Below are 21,178 nucleotides of genomic sequence, written 5' to 3' on the forward strand. Positions count from 1 at the left end.
TTTATTTATTTTTTTAACGTCGTACAATTTTTATAGAACCGAGGATCCCATTTGGCTGCGCAGTCGCAGCACAAGACCTCTTCAAATTGCAGAAGGCTTCATCAGCCCAAGAAGCCCGTAAATAATGATTCGGCCTAAACAAACTTGGCCCTTATGATAAAAACTAGTGGCATGAAAATGCAGAAGGCTTCACTGCACAAGAAGCCCATAAATGGGCCTAGTATCTAGTAAACATTCCTACTCGTACACATTAGTATAGTACAGGTACTGAACTTGGTGGGAAACCCGCCTGGTAACTTTGAATAAGTCCGAGTCCCATCAATTATTACCTCCGGAACATATTAGATGCAACTTTGGAGCTCTCACGGAATCCAAGACAAAATTTCATAATAGTGATTTAATGGATTAAAGAGTATTAAGGGGTAATGTCGTAGTGGGTTCCCTTATCCCCCCACACCCTCTACTATTAAGGGTTAACCTGCGGAGCTTAGCAGATTTAACTTGTGAGAGGTGTTGGTTCAGTAAAATCTTTCATCTTACCTTAAAAAAAAATATGTATATTAATTTATTTTTTTAATTAAAAAACTCTCAAATATTATTATTTTTTTGTTTTTTTGAAAAAAGTCCTAAAGGACATTAAATTTCATTAAATAAAGCCATACGACATCTACAATTGACAATTAACGATAATGAAAACGAATTTATCAAAATCAAACAAGAATTAATCGGGGAATGGTTAAGAATCCAAATACATAAATATAACAATTCAGCACATTCTCGATTCGTTGTCTCATACAACTTTTTGAGTGGATCCGTCGTCGCTTCGCAATTTTGTGAGAAAGTTAATTCTTGTGCAGATTCCGTAACCCGAATTTGAGCCATAATCAATCACAACCCCGCACAACCGGAGACCAATTAAACCTAAATAAAACCTTGTCTTTCGAAGGAGATTGAAAAAACATTTTCTTTCGAAGGAGATAGACCCTTTCTTTCGAGAGAGATTATTATTGTAATCTTCGAAACAAAAAGCTTAAAGAAAAATAAAGATTGGGGCTTTCCACCGGTAAAATCCAATGGAAGCCCCTTCAAATAAATAATGGAGGCCAGAGTTTAGGAGAGAGAAGAGAGAGAGGAGGCTAGGGTTTTTTTTTAACAATATGTTCATTCTCAAATATTATCTTCTTGTTAATTTGTTATAGTATTATCTAATGATTTTATTGTGTCAATTATTTTGAAATGATTTGACCCCTACACAAGTAACATCAAGTTTAAGACTAAGCTACTTCACCAATTATACTTGTATTGTATTTGGTTGAGTTTTTTTTAATGATTTTTTGCTTCACCATAGGGAAGAGAAACAATTCAATTACTCCTAGTTGGGAAATTTATATATTTTCTTTGTCCATGTTATTGTGATTTGTGAGATTATATACTAGGTATAAAGTATTATTTTTAAATTAAATCTTAAACTCGTCAAATTAAATTTAGTTACCAGATTTCTAAAATTTGCACGTTGTTAAAAAGAAATACAAATATTATATGGAGTAATTAGATTATATATATATATATATATATATATATATATATATATATATATATATATGTATATATATATATATATTTAGTTTTGTGTCCGGGTTGTTTATTGAATTTTAAGATAAATTTTTAATCTATAAAACATTTCTTGACCCGTAACCTGAAATAATGACCCTGTCCGAAATGACTCGTGACCTGACCCGATTGACAGGTCTACACATAGTAATAAAATTATATTAGATTGTAAAGTATATTGTTTTAATTGATTAGAATATATTATAAATAATGGATGTTGTGCATTTTGAGCTAATTCCTTCGCTCCAAAAAAATACTATGATACAAAAAATAAATTTATATGATAATTTATGAGTGTTATAATTTTTTTTTTAAAATTATAATTTAATTTGTACATATGAAATATTGGTACTTTATCAAAAATAAAACTCTAAATTAACAATTTTATCCTAAATTCTATCCAAATTTGATTGAAAATAGAATTTTAAATTAACTTTTTTTATCCTACAAATTGAATTCTATATAACTCTATCCTACATGGCGCAACACTTGGCGAAAAGTTGGAACGCTAGGTGTCGCTATTTCGTCACCTGACTAAAAATTTATATATATATATATATATATATATATATATATATATATATATAATACAGTAATAGTATACCAAGTATTTATTCCATTCCAACTACTCAATACTAACATCAAATTTATTTACTACCTCCGGTTCTTATTACTCGCAATAAAAGAATATTTTGTGTCTCATAAATAATACCCCATTATTATGAGTAATAAGAACAGGAAGTAGTATATTAGTAATCACAAACATGAATAACAACTTTTTTTTTTCTTTGAAAGAGAAGGGCAAGCTACACTAACAACAATTGATAAAAATATGATTTAGTGGTGATATAATTAACATCATCTCCATCTCCAAGATACACAAAATTAACTTAATCAAGATTATATACGTGGCGAGCAACGATAGGCAAAGTAGAAACACGTAGCCCACTAAGAAATGAGAACCATAGAATTATTAGAATCATGTTGTTTTCATTAGCTTATGTCAAAATCTACACACTAAATGCAAGTCTTAATGACATCAAATCTGAAAAGGCATTTTGTACTCTTTCCTTAAAATGGAAATGGGATCTGGAAACAGGATTGAAAGAGATTAAATATTTGATTCCCCTTGATTAAGTAAGCTATGGTCCAACATGTTGCACTTGAGGTTTCCCGATTTGTACTATATTCCCTAGTAATCAAATTAATCTAAATTATTGGAACTTAGATATTAGAAGGGGTGCAAGATTTGTTCTTAGGTTGATGAATTTAAAGTTGATGTCGATGCTAATTAGCTAATTTTGTTGGTAAAGTTGTGGACGATAATACCTAGCTAGCTAAAACCCGAGACCAAAAAAAAAAAAAAAAAAAAAAAAAACCTCCGTAATTAAACCATTGTTTTTGTGATTCTCTACACATTAATTTTTTTTTTTAAATAAAAAACCTAAAATTAACGCTTGTAATGCACGGATATATATATATATATATATATATATATATATATATATATATATATATATATATATATATATATATATATATATATATATATATTAAACAGTTTGTTTGTTAGTTTGGTTTTTTTTTTTTTTTTTTTTTTTTTTTTTTTTTAAACTTGACCATCCAATGGTTAAAAGATTATATTTCATATTGTGATTTTTTTTTTAAAAAAAAGAACCTTATAACTAATTTTTAGATTTTTTTTTATATCATATCATATCATATAACTAATATATAAAGCTTTGCCAACTATTGCGCCACGTAAGCGGCATATAAGATTTAGTACGATACCTCTAACACTAGATAAGCAAAGTTAAGATAGATTTTTTTAAGATAAAAAGGTTATTTAGAATTTTATTTCTGATAGGACTTCTGATTTTCTATATGAATAAGTAGATTGTAAATTTAAAAAAAAATTATCTTATAAATATGTTAAATTTGTATTATAAAATTTATTTTAAAAAGTTGTACAAAACAAGGTTTATTTGGTCCTAAAAAAAAGGTTTATATATGATATACTTTAATAACTAAAACTAGATATTAAAAGTTAGCATGATGATTTTTCGCCAAGTGTCACGTCATGTAGACAACAAATAAGAATTAGTGTGACATGCAAGATACCAAGTAATATCATTAAGATATATAATGCGGAAGGAATCCAGGGCATTGCCTTGGTTACGTATTAGTTTAGTTTTATATAAGGGGATATATATTTGCGATAGGAAATCATTGAATGATAAAATGAATGGACATGATAACTGTTTGAAGAATAGAAGGGGCTAGATTTCGAGTTAAAGGGACATGATATTGGATTTAAAAAAAAAAAAAGGAGAGATTTGTGGTATTTATGGCCTGTTCAATTCAGCTTAATTTTAGTTCAATTCAGTTCGGTATTTTCTTCTCTCATAAAATATTCATTTAAGCTCCATTCAGTTCAGCTTTAATCAGTTTATCTCAATTCAGTAAATGTGAACAAGTCCTTACAAAAAAAAAAAAAAAAAAAAAAAAAAAAACTTGAACTTGTGATATTCAGGATTCTTTCCTTTCAAATTTTCATGTTATAAAAAATATACACTATACAGTTATACTGAATTACTTTTGTTTGGTATATTTTTTTTTTAATGGAAAGGTAAATGAAAATTTAGGATAGTTTTCTCTCAAGACTATACCCTAATTTATCAGAAAAAATAAAATAAAATAAAAAATTTACAATCTATGAATGGATCGATATTTTGGTGAACTTGCATAAAATGACCCAAAGATCGAAGCAACATAGTCTGCTCCTCTTTTTGTTTGGTATAATATGTGTACGTAATTGATATGAAATAAATTAAACTAGATGGAGCTTAATTGAGTTGAGTTGAAATTCTAAACAATTCCATGACTTCAATAGAACACAATGCTTATTATGGAGTACATATATTTTTATATGAGATAGATGAAAAGTTTGAAAGAGAAAAACATATGAAAAAAAAAAAACTAATACAATGAATAAGGATGTTTTTTTTTTTTTTTTTTTTAAAAAAAAAAAAAAAAAAAAAAACTATGTGGAAAGACCAACAGAAAACGTACACGTAATTGTAATTTGTGTTTAGAAATACTAATGAGTAGGTATAATTGTCCTTCAAATTGTGTGTATAGCTTTTAATTTAGAAATAAACATATTAGTTAAAAGAACACCATGCAATTTTACTATAAAAAAATAGGTCATATATAAAACAACAAAACATAGATCAGTATTTACGTATGTTGAATTTGAGACAAAACCATACACAATTTTAAGAAAAATACAACCTAATTAAAAAGAAAACATAATACGAAGTACGTGGTAAGGAAAGATCAAAAGTAAAAATGCCTGTGGCATTATGCTAGCGGTTTATATTACTACCTCCGATCCGGTTCAAATTACTCGCAATTTTGGGTATTATTTGCGAGACATAAAATATTTCAAAGTTGCGAGTAATTTGAATCGAAGGTAGTATTAAATATTATGTACTTCGTACATGTGTTTATAATATTAAATACTCCTAGTATATGCATATTTATTTATTTTGAAACATGCATATATAGTCATATATAAACCTTATATTAACGTGTTATTGCTCCAAACTCCTTTTATTTATTTTAAACTAACATGCATGTATTACTCTTTTTCTCTTTAGTAACAATGATTTAAGGCATAATGACATGAAAAAAAAACCCTAAATACGCAATAAACTATCTATCAAAATCCTGTATTTTCCAAGTAAAAAAATCTCACAATAATACATATAAAATTATAAATCATTAATAGTTATATATGTATACAGTATACTTTAATTTCTTACACTTGTATTTGCTTCAATATGAGTATAAATTTCCCATGATATTGACGAAGAAATTAAACAACTATGAATTCCATGTTCCACCAGAAAGCTGAAAAGGAGGCCTTAGAACACCATCACCAATGTTCCCAACTAGTAAGGGACTCCCCATACTATAAGGGACACCACTAGTATTATTAATCCCTTGATGAGGTAATTGGCTTAACATTGATACAAATGATGAGCTATTTCCATCTGTCCCGGTACTCCCCGTCGTCTGATCGGATTGTACGTGGTGGAATCGCCGGCCTGAGGATGATCCGACAGATCCCATCGGATCATCCCAGTATAGATGTTCGCGCTTGTTGGAGTCATCCCCTTGCATTCCGTACAAGTCATGCCTTGAGGTTGAAGGGCCTAATTGTGTAAATTCATATATGTTTTGATCATTGTTAGTGTGATCCATTAGTAGTCCATTAGAAGGTGTGTTTTTTGGGCATATTGTTCTCATTAGCTTTTGTTGCTTTATCATCTCCTCTATTAGATCGTCTCGTTCGTGATCCATTGGTCTTTGAGTGTTGTTCTTCTTGTAAATTCGACATAGAACCCAATCATCAAGCTAGTTATCAATCACCACAATATAAAGGAAGAAATTGTTTTAGTACATACAAATAAATATACCAATATAATTGATTTATATTGACATGCAAAAAAAATAAAAATTAAAAATTAAATATGCAACTATATTATACATGGTTTATTTGTTGTAATACCACAATAAAAAGTTACAGCTTTAATCATTTCAGTTCAATGAAAATAAGGTGAAGATCAGTTGTATATTTTTTTATTCACATGACGACATAGAAAACAAAATTTTAGCTCATGATACATAGTATGACTAACAAAAACAAGTGCAAACCATTGAAGAAGCTAAGCAAATAACGATTAAGCATACATACCCGAAGAGAGGCCTTCTTGGAGGGATGATCGACGAGAGGATGAGGAAGCTTGGAGCTAGAATTAGCATCAATAACGCGATACTCGTGCATAATCCAATCAGTTTTGATCCCTCTAGGAGGTTTACCACCATAGAAAACAAGAGCCTTCTTAACACCAACTTTTTGGTTACCATTAGATGTTAATATAGGCTTATCAGTTCCTGTGGCTTTCCAATAACCTGAAGTTGCTGCTCTATTTGGCCGGGCCCCATTTGGGTACTTCCGATCTCTAGGACTAAAAAAGTACCACTCTTGTTCTCCAAATATCGCCTTACCTAAAAAAATAATTATAAAAATATCATATCGTATTATATCATATAATAATCTTTACAGTACGAAAATAGAATATTAAATAATTTAATTGTTTATTTTGTACGTGTGTACACGTACTAGGAAGCTCCCAAGGGTCGAACTTGTACAAATCGACCTCAGCTATGATCGCTACAGGAAGAGGAGAGGATGAGGCTTTCCGTTTGAGGTAATGAACGATGAGTTCTTCATCAGTCGGATGGAATCGAAACCCGGGAGGTAGCTGAGGGTAAGGTTGTGTAGAGGAAGAGTCTGTGCTTTCCATAGTTTTTGTTGTTGATGAAAATAAAATGATATCATGTACATGTACAAGTACCTTAAAACAAAAACTTTTTTATTATGATAATTTGGTCATGCCTTTTATAATAAAGTTGAAAATATGTAATGCCTTGTTTGGCAAATATAGTATTAATGTGGGTGGGAAATATTAGGGGGGAGGCAAAGGAAAGGAGGATTGGCTGGTGGGTTGCCACTCAAGTACCAAACTATACCATTCAGAAGGCTACACGTGTAAGTGTGGGACCCTCCACAGGTAATGTAACAACCTTAAGGTGTGAGATATATGGGGGAGTTTTATCTCAACTATGAAAAATGAAACTACTTTGATCAAATATGTTATTGTCACACTTTTCTTATGCTTAAGACGTGGGGACCACCTCCGTCGCCGCCTCAACATCTTAGCCATGAAACTGTTTTTTTCTATTTTTTTTATAAAATTGCAATACTTTGATTGATACAGAATTTTAAAGATTTTAATAAACTTTGTTACTGAATGTTATACAAGTATATAACAAGTCCTTTACACAATATAACTTAATTTTGTTTCATAATATTTTGTTAGATTATTCATAAAATAAAGTATTATAATATTATCTTTATTAAAAAAATAAGTAACACATACTTAAATATTTTGATGGTCAAACGCAAACATATGTTTTGCTATGCTTAAAAGTGTTATTGTAAATTTGTAATGGAAAAAAGGGGGGAGGGGGGAGTATTTTGTACTACGTAATATAATTTTTTTTTAATTTAACTTTTCTTAAGGGTCTAATCCAACTTACTAAACTGAATATAACTAAAATGAATTGTATTTAAGATAACAAAATTAGGAAATGAGCTGAACTGAACTAAACTGAAATTAAGCTGAATAGAATAGACCCTTAGTGGGGAAAATGTGTTATTACTTCTTGAAGATGTGAGATTTTATTTTAGTAGAAAGTAGTAAGTAAACTATTTTCGAATAAAGAGTGAAATACATGTTGAAAATTAAGTGAGAAATAATACAAAATTAAACATGATTTTTACAGAAATGTTGAAAGTAATTTGGGATGGTTTTATAATGAAAATGATGTCAATAATTTGATTCGTGATGAAGGGAATATATTTTTTTTCAATTAATAGGTAATAATTAATCTAAATTTATATACATGACATATGCATCAAAGATCATAGTGCATCATTCATATAATTGTATAAAGGTGCCTTGCCCAATTGGTATTAATGGTATTAGATGAGGTTATGTGTTGTTACGTCATGAACTATATATTAATTGATTTAAGATATATCAATGTAAATCATAAAACTGTATGAATTATTAGAGTAGTGTAACATAGATATCATGTCTGAGTTGATATCCACTGAAATCAAAGTAAAAGATCAAGTTAAACCAAATATAGGTGAAGCAAAGTTATTTCCATGCTTTTATTTGCTTTATAAATGTCTCATTCTATGCCTAATAGGGCTAAAGTACATTATTGAAACCAAAGTACAAGGCTTAGTGGTAGTATGTAACACGTATAACATGTGCTTTGAAACATTGTCAAAAACTCAAAATAGTTGAATGAATTTAATTATCTAACTAGCTAGTACATTAATTTGAAACATTGTCAAAGTAGTTTCTATGAGCCTATTATTACATATTTACATCAATCATCAAGTTAGTTTTTGTAGCTTTACATAGCTCATGATATTGCATTTTCAAGTACACTAATAAAAAATAACAATGATTGAACTTTTATTGTATATTATATTATTGCAGTGGAACTGAATACGACTCAAAATTAAAGCGAATGATTTAAAACCTCGATGGGTACAACTCAAATTAAACAATAAACTTAAGTGAATTAAATATGACTAAATTCATTATCCACACACCTATTGTTCTCAAAAACCAATAAAATCTCAAAATAAAAAGTATAATGAGAAAATGAAATATGAGCAATCTCATAATCTTAAGTTGCAATGAGGCCTAACAAAATATAAAGCTTGTCTCTTTTAATTTCTTGTAATCAATAAACATTCCATTTAATTTAATTTAATTTAATTTAATTTTCCACCTCTTTATTAATAATTTCTAGTGCAATGTCTCGAAGCATCACAATCAACAATGCCACCAAAGTTAGGCCTCGTTGTTTAAATGTTTCAACTTTACAAAAGGACCACAATATAAAGATTACCTCTTTCAATTTCTTCTTTAAGTAAAATACTCATTGCATCTTCATAATTCATTAAACTTTATTGCTAACTCTTTTAGTATGTAAAGATAGATGTGGTTGCCAACCATTGTTTGCTGATTATAGATAAACACCGTGTGACTAACTAATATATATATTGACAGCTTTTGATATTTTCTTATCAAGATTTAATTTTGTGGGTTGTAAGGCACCACCAATTAAGCTCCCTACATTGGCATCACTATATTAAAAAGGTGATTTTTGCATTAGTCAATTTTATAACTCATCTTATCATAACTTGTTACCTTTTTTTTTTCATACTAGAGGTATCTTGTTGAGTTGAATCATCTCGACTTGTAGATTATACTTAATTACTCGATTATGAATTTGAAATTAAAGTAGTTTGCTTGGACATACTAGGTGCGCTTAAGAGTATATACTTCATGATAACATGACACATCAATTATTGAAGAAGGATGCATTGCCTCTTTACATTGTCATCAACCCAAAAAGCATGTTAAGTTCACTGAATAGAAATTGTTGCAATTTAATTAACTTGTACACTCTTTGAAAAACAAAAAAACCTAGAAAAAAAAAAAATTGAAACATATTGCAACTATGATAGAACATAAGAATTAACATAACTGGGCCGCTCCAGGTGGGCCAAATTTGTATCAAAACTATCAATTTTCTTGAATGGGCTAGTCCTTGAAAAAATTTTCTACAGTTGGTAGCCCAATCATATAGGTACTGAATATGGGCTACTTCTTTCGTGCGTATACACTATACACAATACAAGTCCAAATCAGTCCATGTAGGACCATGATTGAGGTCACTTATTACGCGATTTTAAAAATAACTAGTGAGTAGCCTGGGCGATGCCTCGGGTTGCTAGTTTTGTTATCGTGCAATTGAGATTTTTAAATATAAAATTAATATTATTGAATATGTTTTTTTTTTCTTCTGATAATTGAATCATGCAGTTTACACTTATATACATTTCTTTTTCGTATTTATAATATGCTTGATGATGGGCTAAAATGGTTAGGTAGCCAATTTTTTCATAAGTGGTTGAGTGTTCCAATCCCCTTAACGTTATACGGAGTATTTTTATATGAAGTAATATGGTTGCTTGGGTAACGTGATGTGGCATACAGAGATGTTGGGTAGGTGATGTGGCATCATAAAATGTTTGTAAATGACGTGGCATAATTTAAAAGGATCTACGTGTCACATGGACGTTTTTATAAACGCCTTTTAATATATTAGTATAGATTAAGGTTTTGTTTGGTATTACTACATTTGTATTGTTTCAATTTTTTATTTTTGAATGATACTCCATATGTAATGGCCTTATTTGAATTAGTTGGTAGCTTATTGATATAGCTGATTGTATTAGCTGCTTTGACTAGGGTTTTGTTTGGCATTACTACATTTCGTATTATTTCCATTTTTAATATTTGAATGATACTCCATATGTAATGGCCATATTTGATAATTAGTTGGTAGCTTATTGATATGGCTGATTGTATTAGCTGCTTTGACTAGCTAGTTATAATTAGCTGATTGTGTAAAAGTATTTGTTAAATAGCTATTAATTGTTAGGTATTTTAGTATATTTAAGAGACAAAAAGCTAATTGTTCAATAAATTAATTTTAAAAAACTCTTATAATGAGCGTTTTCTAAAAGAGCTTTTCAAGCCCAATAAGCTCTTTTAATAATCTATTTACCAATCAAGGTCAGTACCTCTGTTTTTGGTGTTTAAAGAGCCACAAGGGCGGGGTGGAAATCAGTTCCAGAATCTCCTGAAATCGGAAGAAAAACTCTAACCATTTTAATTATCCCTTACTCTCATATGTAAAATCTCTGTAATTAGTAAATTTTAATGTTTAACTAGTAGGAAACTAGGAATTTTATAATGAATCTTTTTGTTTAACTAGTAGAATATTATTAGATCAATATGACATTATGACCCCATCCTTTCTAAAGTAAATCTAAATTTAAAATTAGTTATTAAAATACACTATCACCATTTCATATTATTTACAACTTTGAATATTTTTTATATTTTACAAATTAATATCCCAGATTTGTAAATAATATGAAATTGAGATAATATTCCATAAGATCAATCTTAATCCAAATAAAGTGTTTAGCATCTCTACTGAAAGAAAGTCCCACCGAGATGTAAAGAAGAGAATTTAGAGAAAAAGTGAGATTTGTCTCTCATTATGTCCCTTTTAAGTGCCCAAAAGGCCAAAACATTGCCAAAATGAGAGAATTTTTTTGTCGAAGTTCAAATACATGCAGAAAGCAGGTGGTAATTTCTCTTGCACTTTCTAAGACCTTGAAAATATTTCAGATTCAGAACATTAGTCCTAGAAAATTATAGTGAAACTTAACAATTTACCATTTGACCAACAAAGTAGCCCAATAATTCTCATAATTATAAACTTAGCTGATGACTTATTATATGATTGATGATTGACTCATATAAAAAGGGGTTGATATTCAAATTGAGTTTTGTTTCATAGGGATACATAGATAATGGATGATGTTATATATTTAAGAAAGTGATTAGACCAGGTAAACCACGAATAAAGCCAAATTGTATTATGTAATGATGTACAGTAGACAAGTACGAGTATAAAGGTTTTCTCCAATTGTCATTCAAAATAGTCATGTGTTGAAAAGTAATTCTAACAAATTCCATTGTCTGCTAATCACGCTGTTTGAATCACATTTGGAATGCATAATGGCATAATGCCAATAACTTTTTTTGTTTTAATTAAGTGGTAAGAGTTTTATGATTTTTTTAAAAATAAATTAAAAATTTTCTATCTTGATGGCACATTATTGGCTCGTATTTTGCTCCTTTTTCACATACCAAGTATATACGCTTCATATAAGATTAATTGAAAAAACTTTATTGAAACCCTTTGTATTTAAAAAAATTGTTCCACATTAGAAAAAGAGGAGTAAAAACATCATCTTATAAAACAAATGAGCTATTCGTTGCATGCATAGGTTTAGGTTTGTACTAACGATTTTTTTTTTTTTTTTTTTTTTTTTTTTTTTTTTTTTTTTTTTTTTTTGGTGTTTAGAGAGCCACAAGGGTGAAGATGAGAATCGATCCCAAAATCTCCTGAAATCGAAAAGGTTGCTCTAACCACTTGAGGTATCCCTCGCTCTCACTAACGATCATCTTATCGTTGTTACTTTTCAGCTAATAATGTGTTTAGTTTGAGTTGAATAAGTTGAACTCAAATAATTTTTAACTTTGTATATATCGGCCGGCTAAAGGGTAGGAAATGAACTAATAAGGTCACGGATTTTACCACAAAGTAACTTAATCATGTATGAAATTAAAAAGGCATTAATGAAGATCATGATCCTTTATTATTTATCTTAAAAAGAATGAAGACCTATTAGTGAACGAAACCAATAATGCAACTAAATGAAAAAAATTAAGTGAATACAATTTTTCAAGCCCAATAATATATTTGTTCAAACTTCAAAGAGGGGTTATATGACTAGCTTTATTCAGTTCATTGTTGGAAGTCCAATCTAAATGCAATTAATGAAGAAATTGTTACCACCCCAAATTGCATGTAAAACAAGAGGAAATGTGGAAAGGAGTTAAATTAAATATTTTACAACAATTTTACCAGAAAAATTTATTTTAAAAATTACATTAAATAATTTTTTTTTTCATTTGAAATAAAATAATTTTTTTTTAATGTAGGACTAACCCATTTTTCTTACTATCATATGATACCCCAACAATGTATCTACATTCCTCAATAGCTTGACATTCCTCAATAGCTTGACCAAACCTTTCAATTTCATTTCTAGCTCAAGTACCATCAACAATAACTTGGATTCACATCACAAAAAATTGGCACAATCCTCTTCTTGCACTCTAACATCAAGGCAAGTTCATGCAAACAAAGATAAGAGTTACAATAATTTTCAGATGCCCCCCCAACCCTAGACTCCTTGACTGCAGGGTTGATTTTCTCAAAGAGCCTATCCCCGGGCTTCATGCTCTTACTATCTAGAAAGGGGTGGTATCCAAGACCCGAAAGATGGTGATACAGAAGACCATCGATGGTCTTCTTTGTATCAGTCCCTCAATGGTTGATGAACATGTCGTAGGGTCGTAATTGGGTTGAAGGGTGGTCGGAAAGGCGGAGGACTTTGTTAGCTGAGGCTAGGCCTTTGGTGATAATTGAACGTTGCATGGCTCTCTACCCTAGTTATTTTTTTTACAACACCCTAGTTTGGCGTTGTTGTAGTTTTCTGTTTTCTGTTTTTTAGTTTTTTGTTTTTTTTTTAATTTTTTAAAAGTATATGATATATGTCCCATAATGAATCAAAAATTATTTAAACTTATTAAAATCATCATAATTTTGAAAACAGACAACAGAAAAGTGAAAACACCATTTTCTTATTTCATGTTTTAAGTTTAAAAAAAACAGGAAACTGAAAATCAAAAATGATGCCAAACAAGCCCCTAGTTATTAGTTATGGTATTACTCTTCTGTGTAAAGTTAGTGAAAATGACAGGAGTATATATAGAGGGATTTTTCGGATTTTGTTTTTTTTTTTTTTAAGAAAAATCAGAAAAAAAAACACCATAAAATTCTCAAAAATTAGAATATAACACCACCTAATTCAAAACTTTTATTATAACATCACATAAAAACCAAAAAGATTGATTTCACCACCATCTAACAAAAATCATCCAAAAAATCGTTAGTGGGCCCCACAACAAACACATGTAACTATTCTATTTGATTTTTTAAAAAAAGAAAAAACACTTCAAACCTTAACCCAACCACCACCCTCACCTCTCCGACAGCCCTATAACCCATCACCGGCAAGCCCACACATCCACCACCCTCACCGAAACCTCCTCCTTAACCTTCGAAATACCACCAACCCCCGTTAAACCCAATCGCCCACCAGCCCCACTCTCTAGATCGAGGTCCACAGCCCCGGGTAATCGAAACCGTACCGTAGCTTCGTCGGAGCGCGAGGTCAGAGAGAGAATGAAAAGAGGGTGCGTTATGGTTTTCGCGACTAGGAATCAAAGAGGGAACGTGAAGATGGTGGGTTGCCATTGATGGTTTTAGTGGGATTCGCGGTGTGGCTGTGGTGGGTTTGGCTGGTGGGCGAAGGGGTTTGTCGAAGGTTAGGTGGTGGTTTCGGGGTTGTAGTGGGTTCAGCTGGTAGGTAATAATGGGGTTTTGGCTGGGCTATGGGGGTTAGGTGGTGGGTTCGGCTGGGCTATGGGGGTTAGGTGGTGGTCCCGGAGGCTGGGATTGGGTTGCCAGCGGTGGGGTTAAGGTCGCCGGTGGTGGGCTGGTGGCTGGGTTAGAGTTTAGAGTTTTTTTTTATTTATTTATTTTAATTTTTGTTTATAATTTTATTTTTTAAAAAAACCAATGTCTTATTGACACGTGTCCATAGTGGGTCTCACTAACGGATTCCATCCAAAAATCCGTCAATTGGTGGTGAAATCCACTTTTTGGGATTTTTTTTGTGGTGTTATAATAAAAGTTTTAGAATATGAGGTTTTATAATCAAAATTTCGAGAAATTTGTGGTGTTATTTTCTAATTTTTTTTTTAATACATTATCTAAAATTTGGTGCTACTCTTGCTCTTTATAAAAAATAAAAATAAAAATAAAAAAAACCCAGTTATACAAGCATAGAGGTGAGAAGTTGAGAACCATGAAGGGGTGTTGAAATTTTCTGTTGGGAAATTCTACATCATACCCCTGAGGTATTGACTATTCCACGTTATACCCCTCCCTTTGAAAAGTTCCACGCTGTAACCTCAAGGTCCCAAAAGTGATTAAGCTGTACCCCTGCCGTTATCCCTCCGTTACATATTGCCGTTAGTGGGGCCTACTTCACACCTATTTATTTTTTTTCTCGATTTTCGTGCTTAATAATGTCCCATTAAAGGTTTTAAGGGTTCATTTTAGCTTTTAAGGGACCAAATTGAGCTCGAATTTTGCAAAAAAAAGTAACGTAAAAGCCCCGTTTTATGAATTTTTAATTTAACTATAAGAATTCTAATTCACAAAACGAGGCTTTTACGGTTTTTTTTTTTTTTTTTGCAAATTCCAAGCTCAATTTGGTCCCTTTTAGCCCTAAAATTACCCTTAAAACCTTTAATGGGACATTTTTTTAGCATGAAAATCGAGAAAAAAATTAAATAGGTGTAAAGTGGGCCCCACTAACGGCAACATGTAATGGAAGGATAACGACAGGTAGGGGTGTACAAAAATTGGCCCGGACCTGAAACCGGACCTGAACCGGACCGGACCTGACCCGGACCTGTTGATTCAGGTCCGGTCCCGGTTCTTAAAAATCCAGGTTCCCGGTCCCGGTCCGGACCCGGTCCAAACCCGGGGTTTTCAGGTCCGGACCTGAAACCCGGGAAAATCGTAATTAAAAAAAAAAAAAAAAAAAAGAAGAAGAAAACCAAACTCTGAAAAATTGAAACTGAGTTTTCGTGGACTTATTTGTATTTTCGGTGGACTCATTTGTATTTTTGGTGTTTGAGAATCGGGACTTTATAGACTTTATGTAGTTTTGTAATTGATAATTTTGGTTTGTATGTAATTATTAAATTATGCAACAGGTCTAAAAATCACAAAACAGGTCCATATGCAGGTCCAACAGGTTTTGTATTTAAAAAAAAAAAAAACGAAAAAGACACAAAACAGGTCCATTCAGGTCCAAACCCGGACCGGACCTGATTTTTCAGGTCTGGCCCAGAACCGGACCTGTTAATTCAGGTCCGGTCCCTGGTCCTCATAATTACCCAATTCAGGTCCCCGGTCCAAACAGGTCCGGTCCAGGTCCGGTCCGGTTTTGGACCGGTGTACACCCCTAACGACAGGGTACAACTTAATCACTTTTGGAACCTTGAGGTTACAACGTGGAACTTTTCAAAGGGAGGGGCACAACGTGGAATAGCCAATACCTCAGGGGTATTATGTAGAATTTCCCTTTTCTGTTTTACTAAGGTGTCTTTGAAATGCACGTTACTACGTTAGCTTAGATAAATTTTCGTTTTATTTAGCTCTGAAAATGATTTTGCCCGTTCAAAAAAAAAAAATGATTTTGCCGAATTAGCAAAAAAATAGCACTGGATTTACAACTACAGATTGTTTATTTAAAGTGTTTTGGTATAATATGAAAAAAAAAATTATTTGAGCTAACGTGGCATTTTATAGTAATGACAACTAATGATGATATATAAATATAATGCAGGACTTATTGACCCTTTAAAAACCCTAGTTAATTAATAGGAAGATATTGAAGATCAGAAAAATAAGGAAACAAATACGGAGTATGATTTAAATACTCCTAACTTCATAAAAAAAAATGTTTAAACATTAAATACTCTTTATATTAAGTAACTCATATCATGTAATACTACGTACTTAGATTAATGAATACTGAACTAATTTCGGACCTTGGACATTATAACAATTGGGTCGAATAAAATTTCTCTTCATTTTATTGTAATAATACAATTCACGAAGAATCATGTTATTGCTAATTATACTAGGAAAAAAAAAACTCATACTATAAAACATCATAACAAACATTGTTAGATCATTGAAAAAATTAACTAATTTTGTACGTACATACACCTCTATATCCTCAACTTCAGTATTCCGTGATGATGTGATCGTGTCACTCATATCATAATAGAGAAGATAATGTAGTTAATATTAAATTATTAATACACATACTTCAATTATGACAAATCGAATTATACAATTATTCTCAATACAAATCTCATAAATTTCATTTACATCTTTGCATTATTACAAGTAATGAGGCATTGGCCAATAAAAAAATAAAAAAAAATAATTAATGAATCTAAGTGATCATAAACAAAAATGAGGTATTCTAGTGTTTATGATAATTACAAGAACATAAAAAAAAAGTAGCCGCCAAAACAATATAGTACAAATAATTGTCCTTGGAAGTATTTAAATTTTTGAATTTATGTGTTAGCTTTACAAAAGTACTTTACAAAGAAATCAAGAAATTTTGTCATTGTCGTTAATAATGTCAAAATTAATAAATGAATAAATAAAGGAATTTTTTCAATGCTCAAAAGAAAAATAAAAGTGAAGAAAAGTTTTAGAAAGAATGGTTTTGATTTAGTTAGAATTCTCTGCCAAATTTGCTTCATAATAATTGGTTATATTATGTTTAAAGTACTTCTCATCTTCTTCAGCTTCAACCAAATTTCCAAGAATTGTTTCTGTTGCATTTGTCAAAAACTCTGACCAGTCTCTGCAAAGAAAGATAAGCATTACTATTATTGTTAAAATTCTATTTCAATTAATTAGTCTATACAATTACACTTTAATTTAATTTGGTCTTTTTATTATTTTTGTAAGAACTAATCTAGTTCATTTTTATTATGGAGTATAATATATGATCCGTTACTCTCAAATTCATCAATTTTATCTTGTTATATATTCTAAACAATTATATCATACAAAAAAATTCTTAATATCATTCTAAATTACTAAACTAATTAAAAGCATATACCAAATATTACTATATATAGATAGTACTACAAATATAGAAATAATATAGCTTACCCATTTGAGGTATCAAATGTTAGACCAACGATGTTTTTAGCCTCTTCAACACTCCTATGAAACCTCTCAAGTTGCTTGGGAGAGCAAGTTCCATTATCCTTAACTCGGAGCTCCGACGGCTTCACATCACAAAATATGGGCACCACCTTCTTCTTGTACTCCATCATCAACGCGAGTTCATGCAAACAAAAGTACGATTCACAATAACGTGGGGAAAAAACCGCTACCCCAACCCTACAATTCTTGATTGTCGGGTCAATCTTATCAAATAGATTATCCCCGGGTTTCATACTCTTGCTATCTAAGAAAGGGTGGTATCCAAGACCTGAGAGATGCTGATACAAAAGACCGGCTATTGTCCTCTTTGTGTCAACCCCTCGATGGTTGATGAATATATCACATGGTGGTTTGGGGTTAGATGGAGGAATACCGCGAATTAAGGGACGGAGGATTTGAGTTGATGAGGCTAGGCTTTTTGATATCATTGAGCGTTGCATGGCTAATTAGCTAGTGTTTCTTTGAATTCAAGGGTCTTTTATTTATGGTACTAGCTTGTACGTTTTTTTGCACCTTTTCAAAAGTTAAGTTGTACAATTTCAATTTGGTTTTGTGAATTTTGTTTTCTATATATTGAGGATATGATGATTTTACGTATGAATTAATTATGTGGATGTGTGTTGTGTGTACATATATATATATACACATAGGTAAGCATGTTGGTCCATTATTAATTACTTGCATTTTGATTTCTTGAATGAAAATTCAACAATATTTTCCAAGTGATGGTCGCATTTTAGGAAATTTTGACAAGAAATAAGTTTGAGAAGAGGAAAAACAAAAAATAAGAGGTTTGAAGATTTTGACTGTTTATGCAAGACAACATTCGTAAGAGCGAGCAAAAAAGAGTTTTGAGCTTTTGACTATATTTTAGGACCCTAATTGGGGATAGTTTTACTCCTTCAAACACGGATAATTATATAGATATATATGTTTCTCCTAATTCATGCAACAACGGGCCAACGGCTAATCAACTTTATTAATATTTACACACTAAAATAATAATTAAGACGGATTATTGAAGGGTTAGCCACAAGCCCACAATCTACAAATGGACTACTAATTATATATGTGGTGCATTTGAAGACCAATACATACATTATATTATAATGAGTATTTTGAGTATAAAAAAAATAAAAAAAATAAAAAATAAAAGATAGTAATAATAATAAATCCTAGAATACCATATATTACAAGTATGAATTAACCAGTGGGTATTTAAATAAAAAATTATGAGATCAAAATTGAAGTTAAAACTACAATAATGACTTATTAAATTAAGGGTCTGTTCACATTTACTTAGTTTTAGTTCAGTTCAGCTTCAATTAGTTCAGTTCAGCTTCAATTAGTTCAGTTGAGCTCCTAATTTTCCTCTCTCATAAGATATTCATTTCAGCCCAGTTCAGTTTAATTCAGTTTAGTTCAGCTCAGTTCAGCTCCAATCAGTTCAGCTCAGTTCAGTTCAGCTCATTTTAGTAAATGTGAACAGGCCCTAATTATTCAAATAGTATTTTCATTCTCATATATATATATATAACTACTAAAATATAGTTTATGAACATCCCTTAAAAATATGTAAGGGCATATGTTCACCATTTACTTAATTCTAGTCCAATTCAGCTCCTAATTTCCCTGTCTCATAAAATATTCATTTCAGCTCCGTTCAGTTTAGTTCAGTTCAGTTCAACTCCAATCAATTTAGTTCAGTTCAATTCAGCTCAGTTCTATAAATGTGAACAAGCTCTAAATGAGTATTTTTTAAGTGCAAAAAAAAATGATAAACTTACGTGTGAGAACCCTACACAACTTATTTATAAATTAGTTATTGTCACATAATTACTCAAATATATAATATAAAAGGTTAAAAAAAATTAAACATGGCATTCAATTGATAACAATGCATCAATGACCTAATTCAATATTGAAGCTAAGCATGCATAATCTCTTTTAAAAAGTTTGAGTTAGTTCTTATGAATAGTGTTTAGATGATTATACCCTTAAAAATGTTTATTTACTTATTTGCCCTCATTAATGTTAATTGCCTATTTTTTTAAAAAAAAAATTCTTAAAAATAACATGCTTACATTTAAACCCCTAAACATATTTGTTTATATAATTAATTTCCTTCTATAATCCTACCAACAACTAAAGTTATGGCATAAGGCTATATCGAAAATCCTTTTTGAACATGACTAGATATGGCACACGCATCGTGTGCGTTAGCTAGCCTAGTATACTTGTAAGTTGCATTTGAACATACACCTAAAGTGGTTTGATTTTGATTTTCAAAGCATGAAATACAAGAAATGAATTAAAATATTCCCATGGTACGTACTTGTGCCACCAAGGAAACCCTAGTCGTTGATGAAGTATAATTGGGTGCTTTATATAGGGTAATAAATGGATGAAAAGATTTAGTTGACATGCGGTATTAATGGACAAAAACCTCGAGTGATATACATGTGAAATTACAGAGTTTATTTTATATAGTTAACGACAAAACTAACATTAATCAGTCAAGCAATAGCTTTTGGACTCATATTGCTAGATTTTGTTGAAGTTATAAAGCGCTCTGATACCGAAAAAGGATCTTGTGGCTATTCCAACGTTTATGGACACATCCATTCAGCTACTCACAAAAAGTGTAATTTAATGAACTATACTTTGTTGGGGAAAATATATATTAACCCCTCTTTTTAACAAGTTTTTTTTTCTCAAGCAAATATATAAGCTAAATTTATTTTTAAGCTCAAATAGTCAAGCTAGTGGCTAGGGAATTTTAAAAATTGTAAACAAGTCCCTAGCTATAACCATTAAGATGCTCTTATGATTGATTTCCACGTGAAGGACTGAAGGTATTCAAACTTAATTTAAACATCTTGGTTATTACCTCTATTCTTGTTATATGTACACCTAATTGGATTTCATTAGTCATGATTTAACTTTAGCCTTGATTAGTTTTTTAAAGGTAAATAATAGAACACTCTAAATATAACGACTAACTGTTAGTTAGTTACACTATCTAATTAACAGTTTTATTCATTTATATCTCTAATTATCTATATAATAATTGTCATGAAAAGTTCTTTGTATGTTGTAAATAATTGAAATAAATCTAAAAACATTTGATATACTAACATTTGTATTTATGTTTGTCAAGGAGATATCGCAAGAATAAAAATGATGCAGTTAATTTGAAACGAATGTGAAAGGCCGTCGTCGAGCCTACCAAAAATGAAGTCCTATCTTGGTCTCACTAGCTAATAGCAAGGGTAAGAAAGGGTCGAACCCAAGAGAG

General features: G+C 30.7%; 2 protein-coding genes across 2 annotated transcripts; both read right to left on the reverse strand.

Moving 5' to 3' along the window:
- Positions 1-5,348: 5,348 nt before the first annotated feature.
- LOC110693569 (NAC transcription factor 25-like) lies at positions 5,349-7,556 on the reverse strand. The gene is made up of 3 exons (XM_021870698.1): positions 6,803-7,556; positions 6,374-6,687; positions 5,349-6,033 (listed from the first exon to the last, which is right to left on the reverse strand). The coding sequence occupies exons 1-3, from the start codon at positions 6,984-6,986 to the stop codon at positions 5,500-5,502; spliced, it is 1,032 nt and encodes a 343-aa protein (XP_021726390.1). The 5' UTR covers positions 6,987-7,556; the 3' UTR covers positions 5,349-5,499.
- A 9,797-nt stretch (positions 7,557-17,353) lies between these two features.
- LOC110693762 (vesicle-associated protein 1-4-like) lies at positions 17,354-18,509 on the reverse strand. Its single transcript, XM_021870933.1, has 2 exons — positions 17,824-18,509; positions 17,354-17,509 (listed from the first exon to the last, which is right to left on the reverse strand). The coding sequence occupies exons 1-2, from the start codon at positions 18,318-18,320 to the stop codon at positions 17,374-17,376; spliced, it is 633 nt and encodes a 210-aa protein (XP_021726625.1). The 5' UTR covers positions 18,321-18,509; the 3' UTR covers positions 17,354-17,373.
- Positions 18,510-21,178: the final 2,669 nt, after the last annotated feature.

This window comes from Chenopodium quinoa, unplaced genomic scaffold, assembly GCF_001683475.1.
Source record: "Chenopodium quinoa cultivar QQ74 unplaced genomic scaffold, ASM168347v1, whole genome shotgun sequence".
Classification (NCBI taxonomy): Eukaryota; Viridiplantae; Streptophyta; class Magnoliopsida; order Caryophyllales; family Amaranthaceae; genus Chenopodium; species Chenopodium quinoa.